Here is a 13,546-nt window from a genome sequence, read left to right on the forward strand (position 1 = left end):
ACAACAAATTATGATTGTGTGGTTCTTATTTTTATACAACATTTTGACATCAAGATAACTCACAAAAGTACCTACCTAACCATCTACCTCTCAGGAAGTGGTAAATCTAGAACCTCGTATAGCTTCATGTGAAACTGTTAATGTTTTCACATTGTTTCCTCCTGATAGTTTGCTCTTTGATGAACTTCCTCAAGCATCCCAATCTCACACGATCCAAAAGTGGCGTTTTTAAGCCTAACCCCAAATATGTCTATCATGTTTCTCCTGAGGGTGCATCTCTACTTAATGTTGAACCACGTTCTACCTCTCAAGCTCTTCAATATAGCCATTGTCGTGCTGCTATGAATGAAGAAATGAGTGTCATATCCAAAATTGACACTTGGATTCTTGTTCCTTCTTTTGCCAAATACAATCTGATTGGAAATAAATGGGTGTTTAAGGTGAAACGTCATCATGATGGAACTGTCCATAAATGCAAGGCACAACTAGTTACCAAGGGTTTTCATCAACAACTATTCATCTCAGTTTGGCTCTTGCTGCCTCAAAACAATGGGATATTCGTCAACTTGAGATCAATAATACCTTTCTTAATGGGCATCTTGAAAAAACTGTGTTTATGAAACAACCAAGAGGTTTTGTGGATCCAAATTGACAAAATTATGTCTACAAATTAAATCGTGATTTGTATGGTCTTAAACAAGCTCTACGTGCCTGGTTTGATAAGCTTCGATCAACATTTTTTCAGTGGGGTTTTCCAAATTCAAGAGCATATAACTCTTGTTTTTTCTCACTACCTTTCTTGTGACATATTCCAATAACACTCTAATTAATAAATTTATAGTTAAGCTCAGTCACACATTTGTCCTCAAAGACATGGGAGACTTGCACTACTACCTTGGTGTTGAAGTTCACCTAACAGAGCAATGCATCCATCTCACCCAAACCAAGTACATCCTTGATCTTCTTGAACATGTTGACCTTGCTCATATTAAACCATGCCCCACACCAACTATTACTGGTAAGCAGTTATCACTATATAATGGAACTCCTATGGAAAATTTGACAATTTATCGCACTGTTTTAGGTTCCCTTCAGTATTTGACCCATTCTCGACCTGACATTGCATATATTGTTAACAAGCTAAGTCAATTTCTTCAAAATCTCACTTATGTACATTGGCAAGCCATTTAACGAGTTCTTCGTTATCTTAAGGGTACTTTATATTATGGCATGTTTTTACAAAAATCAGATAATTTATCTCTTATTGCCTACACTGATGTTGATTGGGCATGCAGTCCTAATGATCATAAGTCTATTGTTGCACATTGTATTTTTCTTGGCTCGTCTCTTATCTCTTAGTCTAATAAACAACATATTGTTGCTCGTTCTTGTATTGAATTTTAGTACTGGTCCCTTGCTCATAAGTTAAGTTGGGTCATGTCTCTTTTATCTGAAATTGGTTTTAGTCCATCCAAAACTCCTATCATCTGGTGTGATAGTGTAAGTGTCCTTTCTCTTGCTGCCAATCCTGTGTTTCACTCTAGAAGTAAACATGTTGAATTGGATATTCCTTTTATTCAAGATAAAGTTCTCGCTAAGGAGTTGGATGTACGTATGTGCCTTCTCTACACCAGCTTGCCGACAACCTCACTAAGCCTTTAGCTGAGACACAGTTTTATGACATTCGATCCAAACTTCGTGTGATCTTTCATCACCCTCTTGTTTGAGGAAGGATGTTAGAACATAAAACTTTTGGCATTCTCCACTTGTTTTATTTTTGATATTTGTAAAAATATAGAAACTCATTTATTTTGGTCTTCCTTTTTCCGTAGATATTAGATCTATAATGATTTCCTTTTCTCTTCCCTTTTGTATTTTTATTTCCTTTCTTGTCAAAGTTTGTGATGCCTGTATATGTTGTTTGGTTAATACATAGCGAAGAATATTGCCTTGTGCCCTATGTCTTCATCTCCTTTTCTTTTCAACTTTCCTTTATATTTTTCTCTCGTGGCATTATTAGAATATTGTTTGCACTCCGAGTAGGGCCGTGAAACGTTGAAAAGAAAGTGTGATTCACGACTCAACCTTATTCCTAATATGTTTTTGTTTACAATTTTAGGTCGCATAACTTAAGCATCCAAACTCAGACGACAAGATCTATGTGTTTCATCACCAATCATTCACTTATAAACGTATTCCTACTCCAAACATTGAAGTTAACAACATAAATTTCCACCAGGCAACAAAATTTCAAGCGTTTTATCCAATCGTTCAACTTGTCCAGACATTTGGTCCTAGGCGTCCAGATTCAAACACTTAATCTATGTTTCAACGAATTATTCGTAGTACCCGTTCCAATAAAAGATTTTCGTTGGGTCTTTTATTCAAGTAGTGTAAAGACCAACCATCAATTTTATTTATTTATTATTATTAAAAACCTAAAGCAGCCAACTAGTGTATAATTTAAAAGAAAAGAAGCCCATTTCATACGGATTGAATTCCCATATCGTATGGTAGTGTTTTTCAACATTATTTGTAGGTCAATTTGTAGTTTGATGAAGCTAAAATGTTATTGTTTACAATGATCTTCAATCTAATAAGTATATATTTCTTTTAGAGTTGCCTTAGTTAGATATCTATATTGTTGTCATTTGCTGACAAGATTATTTACATATAGTATATATATACACACTTATTTGGGTGAGATTTTTACTTTGATTTGTGGACTTTTACTCATCTCACCTCGTTTAAGTTTTTCAATCTTATTTTTTTTCGTATCATGTGCTTGAATATTAGTATTGTTTATAGTTGATTCAAATAAGAGGGAATAACATGCTATCAATTGCTATCTATGATAGATAACGCATGCATTGAAAGGTAAACTCGTAATTTAAAAAGTTTTACCAATTGAGTGATTAATATTTGCTCTATTTGTAAATATTTTAAAATTATGCTCGAAATATTAAATTTCACATATATATTTGAGTAACAAATAAAGTGTTATATGTTGACAAACTTTAATGATAGTTTAGTAATCTATTATAACTGTACTGGGTATATTTTCAAAATAAAAAAACCAGTGTATTAAAAGGAAACTCCTAACAGGAATGTGACATCGTTTTCTACAAAATTATTGGGCACCATCCTAAAGTATATAACTATTTTTAATATATTATTATTCATAATGCTCCAAACTTCGTACATATTCACCATATCACAACTTTTAAAAAATAATTAAAAAAAGGAAAGAAACAAAATTCCTTCATCTAGGAGGAACCATTATTGTTCTTTGGTCTAAAGCCACAAAAGTTAAGAATGACAATTCATTCAATCTTTAGACCCATAACAAACCTTATTTTATTTCTAAAATCAAAATTATATATATATATATATATTCAAACTTAAAAAGGGAGGTTAGGGGGTTTGGTGCCCTAATAGGATAAACATAATTATTAAAACAAATATATTTTAAACAATTCAAACAACCCTTCAAAGTTCTGAATAATAATAATAATAATAATAATAATGATAATAATAAATATATATATAATAAACAAGGCTTGAAAAAGAAAAGAAAAACCCAGCTATTACCAATGGATAAATCCAAATGATCACCTACAATCCACATACTGCCATTTAATCATCAGAATTGAAACGTCCGTGGGGATTTTGTGTCAAAATTAATGCACAATAAATAATATGTTAAATTATTTCTCTCTCCCTTTTTTTTTAATTTAAAATGATAAAACTATTCAATACATTTTTCTAAAAATTTCATGATAAATGATGTTACACATCCATTAATAGAATTTAAAATTTTCCTATATTTTATAATTATTTTAACATATTTAAAAATGTCTCTTTTAACTAAATTTAAAATTTTAAGATTTATTAGAAAAATTATTAAACTTTTTTCTATTTAAAACAATATTTACAGATATATGAGAATTTTACTTTATATCAATTATAGATTCAGATAAATATTTATTAATATATATATTACAAAAATGATAGATGTCTGTTTGAGTATAAGTTGAAAACATTAAAAAATAATAATAAATAAACTAGGTAAGATAATGGTTTAATTTAAAAACTTTCACTCAAAACTATTTTAAAGTGAATTTTAAAACTCTTGATATTTAAACAAAAATGATTTTTTTTAAAAGAAAATTTGAAATTTGAAATTTGAAATTTATTAAAGATATATATAGAGTTGTGGTTAAAGACAATTAAAAGTTGAAATATTGAAATAAGAGTATGGAAATTGGAAGGATCAAACTCATTTGTAGAGTCTTTTAGCATCAAATAGTGTGGTTCCACAATGGCCCACTTTGCCTTTAATGCGACTCTATTTCAACTCATTCCTTCAACCAAACCAAACCAATCGCATCCATAATAATAATTTAACTATTTTTAAAATTAATTTATTTTTGTTTCTATTTACTACTTCAACTTTATAGTGTGTCTAATAAATTAATAAGCATCTTTTATGTAACACAAACTTTAATTTCCTAACTAATTAAATCTTAAATCTTCTATACTTCATCAATTTCAACTAGGGTTAAAATTAATCATTGCAATATATATCTCTTTACTTCTCTTTAATCCGGAGCAGTGCGGTGGTTGGCTTTTCCTTTTGAACCTTCCGCTTGCGGTTGAGCCACCGTCCGCCGCCTCCACCCTCCTTCTTTCCAATAACAAACATTTGTTATTTTTATTTTATCTCAATTAAGTATCGGATCCTAATTCCTAAATATGTCATCCCATTTAAGATAAGACATAAGAGTTGGCATCAAATTATATACTTCAATCATATGTGTCAATTCTTTTTTATTGTCCTCACCTAATTAAACATTATATTATTTTATATATAATATGGTATAATCATTCCCAACCTTTTTTATTTGCTTTCTCTCCTGGATTTGCTTTCATTGTTATTATTATATGGGAGCATAACAATTCCTTTTCAAAGAAAGAGAAAATCAAATGCATTCTTTTTAATTATTAATGTGGGTAGGACTAGTTTTATTTTAACTTTCAATAATCAATTTCTTGATATTCCAACCTTTTTTCTTCTTTCTTCTTTAGGTTGCAGTAGTCACTTTAAAGCTTCATTTGATAAAAAAAAAAAAAAAAGGAAGTTTGTAAACATTTTCTTTTGTTTCGTTATCTAATCTTTTTATTAAAATTTTAAAAATTTATGCCAAAATTTAAAATTAAGAAAAGAAAAATTGTCTTAAACAACAAAAATGTTTAAAATATTTATAAATATAGTAATATTTAGTATCGATTTACTGTATTTTGTAAATATTTTGATTTATATTGGATAACGTTTGGAAGATTAGAATTTAACTAAAAAGATAGAAGAAAAAATATGTGCATAATTTTTAAAAACGATGATTTATAAGGGACAGACTCCAAACAATAAAGCTGAGCAATTGAAGTCAACAAAGAACTTATTTCCAACATTAAAAAAAGAATGAATATAAAAAGCAATGAAATTACTCATATAATATATTCCATATATATAACTATTAGTTACATAACTTTTAATAGTTTGTTTTTCCATTTTAATTTATTTTAATGAGAGAGATAAATAGATAATTATAAATGTGGTATAAGGTAGGGAAGTGGGTTTGAAAAAAAATTAATTAATTTGGAGGTTGATGAGACATTATCAAAAGGGTTAAGAAGCAATAATCAAATATGGGGCCTAATCAATTATTTTAGATGCAACATCTTTCTCTTTCTTTACTTTTTAGTTAAGACATGGACCTCTTTTTACACACACATGCCCCTTTCTCATCTACTAATTTAACCCTAACCCTCTTTATTTTTCCATTTAAATGACTCATAATTCAACTAATCCTTCAATTATTTTTAGAAATTCATCCATAATACTATATTCATTTAGAGATTTTATATAATATTATTCTTCACTACCAAATTTCTCTTTAGGGAATATTTCTACTTAAATTATGTTGCATTACATTTATATTATTGTGTTTTAGGTGTAACAATTGAATAATATTGTTTGGATACCTTCTATATCTTATTTAATGACATGTTTTGTTCATAACCAATATAAAATATTGTGTTAATTAGTGTTTTCTTTCATTGGTTGGTGTACAAACTAGCTTAATGAAAGGTTGGGAATTTTACATATAAATAATTAAAATGATGTGATTTGTTTGTAATCTTACATACTAGTTGTTCATATGCATTGTTGACAATACATCTCAATAATTATTGATCACTAGCTCCAATGTAATTAATAATTTAATAAAATTTGTTAGTGAGAATAGAAGATTCTAGTCTTTTATTTATTTAAGGTTAAGGCAAACAAAAAACACAAACGCTAACAAAAACAATTCACTAAAAAGAAATTCCAATAAGAGAACCCACAAAGAACTCACTAGGGCAGGTGGAACGCATATCAAAGCTAATGACTTGAAAAATAACTTGACATGGCTGCTAATTAAAGTAGGTGATTGTACACACCAAGCTAGTCATTCTCCAAAACTTTCTTACTGGCAGATAAGATGAATGTTTCAGTTTGAATTCATGACATGTTAAAAACTCCAAGGAAAACAATCCTGATCTATACTAGAGCACTTTTTTCCTAAATATCATCCGATTAGTTGAATAATCCAAAGAATAAATAGTTACAAGACTAGTCATCTATAAAGAACACAAAACAATATAACAACAATATACAAATGGTATATATGTGGTTGCACCTGTAACTTGTCCCATGCTACCAACCATACTATAAAAATATCTACAAATAATAACTCTAAATTAAAGAAGACCCAACGAAGATACCATTCATTTCTTAAGATACAAAATTCAATGGGTATTATGACAAAAAAGACTTCCCAACAGTTTTTTTTTCGATCTCTACAATCACATAATACGCCAATCTAGATAGTTTTTTTTAGATTCCTAAAAGACAAATGGCCATAATCAAAGAACCATTTGAAGGAGAAAAACAAGCATTTTAGAACATAAAAAGTCATCTACATCTAAGATAACTATTGTACTAAATTGTTAACAATATGATATTGACAATTAAGAATCAAACCATATAGTATTCATAATTAAGAATCATATATACCATATTGATAAGTTGCAAGGCCCTTCCTCAATAAAGAATCAAACAAATTAAAAGATTACAAACTATCATGAACATAAAAAAAAAAAAAAAAGAGCCTACCAGCACCAAGACAATGAACTAGAAAGTCCAATTCTCTTAGTACTTTAAGTTTCTTGTCTCTTAATTGAAGACATATGATTTAATAATTTAAATTATGTTTAGCACCTACCTTTCATATTTTTTACATGGATTTGGGGATGGTGTTCACATTTTCTTAGAAACTAATTGGTTTACAATTAGACAAAAGAAAAAAGAAAAAAAAAATTAGTACAATAAAATCTTCTTTATTTATGGTTCGTGAGCTAAGCTTTAGATGTTTTCAAACAAAACTTCTACATATTTTTTATTTAATTCTGTCTTCAATTAGATAAAAAATTCATTAGTTTTACCATTTATTTAAATTCAATACTAATTATTTCTTAAAAAGTATGTTTAGTGAAATTAAATAACCCTAATAGAAAAAAAAATATTTTAAATGAGTTTATCATATAACAAAATATTACAATTTATTAAGCTAAGATAGATATTATTTGTGTATTTCATTATACAAATAGACATAGTAGTTTATCATAGTTTATTATAGATAATCAACTATATTTTGTTATATTGTGCTATATTTAAAAAGAGTTAAACTAAGTAAGTTTGTTTGGAGAATAGTACTATCTTGAAAGGCTTCAACAATTTAAAATGTTAATTTTCAAATTTTCACATTGATTGCAAAGTGAAAGTTTCACTTTAATCTTTCCCATAGGATTCAAATTTAGATGGTCTATTTTAAAACAATGGAAATATTAAATTATATAGTTTTTTTTTTTTCGCTTTTCGTTTTTTTTAAAGTACAATTTAAATAAGTATAAGTTTTTAAAAATTTCATCCTTTTCCTTTCTAAATGAGATAAATAATAATTATGAAAAAAAAACGGGTAATGGCGCCGTTAAAAAACGAGAGTCGGCACCGACGCGGCAATGGGTTTATATAAACAAGGAACAGAAACAGGACGCACTTCGACACCGTTCTTGGAATCGCGACTTCACTCTGATGCTTTAGTACAATCCCAAGCAATCCACAGGTATCGTTTCCATTCTTCTTCTACATTTTGCACAATGGTTCTTTCTATTGATGTAATAGTTAGATCTGGTTGCTGTCTCTCGATCCACTTTTTTTACTATCACAATGTGTTGATGTTCTCTTGATTTCTTGTCGCTACATTTTGTTGCTTAATCTGCTGCTAAATATTCAAAATGATTTGTTGATACGGGAGACATATATGATTTCTTTATGATTGAGAGGTTGTGTTGTCGATCATCATAATCTATATATATGTATATATTTAGTTCATTCATAAAGACTGCTTTCGTTTGGGAAGTTGTATATATGGTTACGGTATTGGTTAGATAAATGTTAATTAAGGTAATGCCCACTACCTATTTGTGCATTTTATGAAGCTAAATATATTTTTATGGCATGATGAGATATTTGATAATTATAGTTACTATAGAAAATAATCTAGTGACTTGCTATCATAGGTTTAAATCTGTTTAAGCTTTCGAGTTGAATGGTGATATAAGATGGTATTGGTGTGGGAGAGCGGGAGGGTAATGCCATTTCCACCCTAATCAATATTGATTTGTAGTTGTTTGGTCTTTTACGAATTTTCAATCCCAGTAGTGAGTAGTGAGGGAGAGTATTAAAATATTGATAATTTATCGGTACCTATCCATTTAAATTTTTGGGGGGAGTAGTGATTTAACATCATATAGTTCATTTTTATACAACTGACAAATTAGTGTAGCTCCAATTTTCCTTCCCTCTCTCTCAAAATATTGTTTTCGATAAGAACAACCTTGGATTTTCTCATATATGCAGTAGGGATGTGCATTGATGTGTTTAATTTTATTGTAGTTTGTGTACTAATTCAAATTGTGATCCTATAGAATCCATAGTCACAAATTTCATCATTGCAGTATTATGGAGATGGATGGTACAGATGTTTGCATGGACAAAGAGCCAGATCTTGTAATAACATATTCCACTGGAGGAGTTTCTCATGTTTCATCTTGTGAGGACAGCCTCAGTCATCAAGATGTCATGGAGTCGTTTGGGGAAATAAATGGAGATCATGATATCAACAATTCAGAAGAGGGAAGCGAAGCAAAGGAATATGAAGTGAAGGAATGCACAAATGAAAAATCAATCAAGATTCCTGAACTGCACCTTTCAGAGAAACCTGACCAACAACAAAATGTGGTCAGCTCGAAGAATGAGAAAGAGAGACTGGAGGAGAAGGTACTACAAGAAGGAAAGAATGATGAAAAATCTCTTTTAACTGTGAACTCATCGAAATCTTCTGCTGGAAATGTTCGTACAAGACACACTGTTCCGCAGCCCTTTGCCTTAGCAACAGAAAAGCGTGCTTCATGTGGTACTCGATCTCCCAATGCTATCACCACTGAAAAATCTACCAAAAACAATGTTCGGCCTGCAAAGACCAAATCAAATCAGGTGCCTTCTAATGGAACATAATTCTACTAGTGTTCAACGTAGTTCCCAGGATGTGTTTAATTCAACTCCTCATGGTCAAAAAGCTTCTTACTTTATCCACTGCCTTCACTTTAAGGGATGGTTATTAATTATAATCCTAAATAACTATTTTGGTTTGTATAAATTAGAGTGTAGTGCCTTGTGGCTCAGGAAATACTGGTTTTAGTTGTACGCCTATATATGGCTCAAAGAATTTGCTTTTACTTCCTGCAGCCCGCATCACCCCGGGTGCTGAGGAAACCACTGCAACCTACTAACAAGAAGCATGCTGATGAGGAAGATTCCTGCTCGGTAGTTTCCATGTATCTTTCTTATCTTTATACTTTTTTATTTGCTAATAGATATAATCTTCTCCATTTGCTCTAAAATTGATTTTTGCTTATTGATTGGTAGCAGTGCAGCATCATCTCGGGCTATCAAGACCAGAATTACTGTTGCATCAGCTCCTTCATTTAGATGCACAGAGCGTGCAGAGAAAAGGAAGGAGGTATGACCATTCCCAGTTTATCCTATCGTTCTTTGTACTCAACTATTTCCATACTAATCTTTATCCTGCATTCTTACTACATTTTTTTTCTCATTTATCTAGTTTAATTCGAAATTGGAGGAAAAACTCCAGGCTCTGGTGGCTGAGAAGACAGAGTGTGAGACGAGGTCCAAGGTAAAATATGTTCTCTCTCTGGTGGAGGAGGATGTTTGTTGCTACCTCATTTTCTTTTTCTTTTTCAAATATTTTCTTTTCTTTCTGAATATAATTTTGAAGTTGTCATCTTTCCTTCTTTTACATCTTCACCAATCTTCCCAAATTTTAAGGAAGAGACTGAGGCGGCTATCAAACAACTGAGAAAGAGTTTATTATTCAAAGCAAATCCAATGCCAAGCTTCTACCACGACGGGCCTCCTCCCAAGGCTGAGCTGAAAAAGGTACTTGTCACAAATTTATGTGGCCCCTACAGTATCTTGACAAACAGAGAACATATTATTGGGAATATATGAATTCATTGTCTGCTTAAGTTATCATTAATAATACTCTGTTTGAGTGCCAGCTCCCACCAACTCGTGCAAAGTCACCTAAACTTGGCCGACGTAAGAGTTGCAACAATGTTGTTCATTCATCGTACGGAGACAAGATAAAAGTCAGTTGTGGCAAGGGAACTGGTCGCCGTATAGAGAGTTGCAACAAAGATATCATTGCATTGAATGTTATTGGGGACCAGAGCGATGTCTTTCGCTTTGTAGAAAACAAGCTGAAGCAAGGCGGAGCCTTTTCCGAGGTGATTCCTACTGATGTAAATGGTCCAAAGAATATGAATATTTCTGTCCAGTCTTGAGTTTGTGACAAACTTCCAAGTCTCTTTTATCATGCTTACTATATCTAGCATTTTTCAAGAGTTCATTGCGGTGGTTTATGTAATTTATGATGTAAATTTCTGTAATTTATATCGTTTGATTAAGCGGAAGTATCTTACTTCCAGATGAAATATTTATCTTATAAGGGCCCTCCCTCTGAAAGGAAAAATGGAAAACAGAGAGAAGGAGATCTACTAAGATGTGGTTCGGTCTATTGTTTCCTTTGTTACTTCCTCTTGTACGTAAATTATACATTGACCATTCTTGTTTCTCTAGACTTCAATTTGAGAATAAAAGTGGATAATGTTCCTGTGGATTTATTGCTTTATGTTACATGACTTCCATTGTTTGTTAATCTAATTTTTGCTTTCTATTAGAAGAGATAGGAGTATCGACTTCAGTTATTGACATGCATGGTTGACGAAGCAAAACGAGGTGCGTTGCATAGAAGTCCTGGTTCCCTGTCTGGAAAATATTTTTGCTTCAGCTAATTAAGAGAGAATAGCTAAAAGGGCTAGAACAAAAAATGTTTGAAATTTAGGTGTTGGATCCTCAAAATGCAAAGTACTTGAGAAGTATTGGGCGTTTTAGTTCATGAGTTGGGTTTGTTAACTTCCGAGTAATTCAAGATTAAGAAGGAACTTATTGTTGACATGTAAGTGTAAACATTTTTGCCTTCTTTGTTGCTTTTCTTTTCCTAATAATAATTTTGACAGGGAATACATATAAATGCAAAACGTTGAAACAAACTTGAAGTAATCTCACTTTGACACAAACATCAGAAGCTGAGAAACCAGTTTCTCACGGGTCTTCTTTCCCACAGCCAAGAAAAACATTTAGTCTATCGTCTGGACTCTCAACTGTCTTTGACGATGCAGCCAGCTGAAGAGTTGCTTGGCTCCCTTTTCTAAGGTAAAAGAGAATCCTTTTGCCCTTGCTTCTATAGCGTATAACATGCTTAAGATCTTGGGCAACCATTAAGATGTCTGAATCTCTCTCAAAATGTGTTATTTATAGGTTGAAGGCTTATCTTTTCTCCACTAGTGGGGGACTCGCATTAATCTGAATTGTGAACTCAATGTCTGTCCTTACAGCTAAAGTTTCTATAGTTAAAAAAAGAAGAGGGGCCTCATAAAGAAAAAGATGCAGCTGTCGTGATCATCCTTCTACAATGCCAAAATTTGCGACGACTTCAAGGTAACCTTTTCCACTTGGATTTGATGCTGTTTATGCGTTTGATTTAAGAATATCAGGACTAGATCTTTTTTACCACCCTGACGTTTAGAATTGTAAGGATCTAAATTTACAAATCACAAAACCTGCAAACTTTAATACATTACATAAGTTTTTTATTTTTTATTACTCATTTTTAAAAAAAATTCAAATATAGATCAAGCAAACCCAAATTTCTTGGGCTGTGCTTTCCTGTTCGTCCATATGTTTGTATTTGAACTGTTACTCGTTTTCTCCTAAATAAATATTCCGTTCCTTGGCTTTTGGGTGTTTAGCCTTCCAGAAGTGTATTGTCTTGATTGCATGCAGCCAAATTGCGACTGATATCTTTCCCAAATTCTTATGATTGACAATTCTCCATTCGTTCTTTATGCCCTGACATGAGAAATGAGCGGCATCAAGAGATTATGTTAATAGGCCTGAGTTTACATATAAATACGCACACAAATTGTAAATACTTCTTAGTAAATAGTAGTACGCAAATTTCAACTTATACTAAATAATTTCCAGTCTACACTTCTGTATTAGAACATGTTCTTTTTTTTTCCTTTGCTCCACATATTTTCTGTTTTGCTTTCTTCTTTTACTGTATCTATCTTGCTGTTTTAATAACATTTATCTAAAGTTTGTTTACGTGTTTGGATCACAACTAGGTACGTTTAATTACTAAACAATCTTCTTGTTAGTTATAGCTATCTATGTTAGCCCACCCTTCTAAGCTTTTTGTTGAACTACCACAGCCTCTCCCTTGCAATTTCAACAAACACGGTCTTACTATTTCTGTCGTTTTGTTTTGATTGTCTTTTTAGTTAAAAATTGAAGATCTTGATTTGGTAGATGTGGAAAAAGTACAACCCCTTGGAGTGTACAACTGAATCATTGACCTTCAAATTTGTAAGTTTGAATCTCTCGATATATATATAACTGCACGAAGAACCATTGGCATGCTCTCATTTATTTATTTCTCTAGATTTGTTGAGGAGAATGGAAACTGGTTCGAGAACGTTTGTATGAATGAGCTTAAAAAGAGAATCTTTCATCCGAATGATCTCGGACCAGGCTTCATTCTCGCCAGCTCTTCAGTTATCTAGTGCATGACGACTAAGGAGTAAGTTTACATCTCCCTCTCCATTTTAAAGTTTTTTCTGGTGATTGTGTCGGAGGGAATGATGTATAGGCCGAAGAAGGCAAAGTCATACTTTGTTTCATGGAGTTTACTTCAAAGTACTATTCTATGCATTATAATTTTCTGCTACTTTTGTTTAA

General features: G+C 31.5%; 1 protein-coding gene across 6 annotated transcripts; it reads left to right on the plus strand.

Moving 5' to 3' along the window:
• The first annotated feature begins 8,073 nt into the window (after nucleotides 1–8,073).
• On the plus strand, nucleotides 8,074–13,546 carry LOC101216353 (protein WVD2-like 3). 6 transcript variants are annotated; one of them, XM_031881294.1, is made up of 11 exons: nucleotides 8,074–8,225; nucleotides 9,121–9,658; nucleotides 9,911–9,999; nucleotides 10,091–10,184; nucleotides 10,287–10,358; nucleotides 10,511–10,621; nucleotides 10,744–10,971; nucleotides 11,425–11,482; nucleotides 11,764–11,959; nucleotides 12,065–12,244; nucleotides 13,090–13,546. In XM_031881294.1, the coding sequence occupies exons 1-8, from the start codon at nucleotides 8,122–8,124 to the stop codon at nucleotides 11,431–11,433; spliced, it is 1,245 nt and encodes a 414-aa protein (XP_031737154.1). In that variant the 5' UTR covers nucleotides 8,074–8,121; the 3' UTR covers nucleotides 11,434–11,482; nucleotides 11,764–11,959; nucleotides 12,065–12,244; nucleotides 13,090–13,546. The 6 variants fall into 6 exon arrangements, with proteins under 6 accessions (XP_031737154.1, XP_031737153.1, XP_031737151.1 ...); XM_031881293.1 differs by lacking the exon at nucleotides 11,425–11,482 and having other exon boundaries at nucleotides 13,090–13,174; nucleotides 13,251–13,546; XM_031881291.1 differs by lacking the exon at nucleotides 11,425–11,482.

Source organism: Cucumis sativus, chromosome 2 (genome assembly GCF_000004075.3).
Source record: "Cucumis sativus cultivar 9930 chromosome 2, Cucumber_9930_V3, whole genome shotgun sequence".
Classification (NCBI taxonomy): domain Eukaryota; kingdom Viridiplantae; phylum Streptophyta; class Magnoliopsida; order Cucurbitales; family Cucurbitaceae; genus Cucumis; species Cucumis sativus.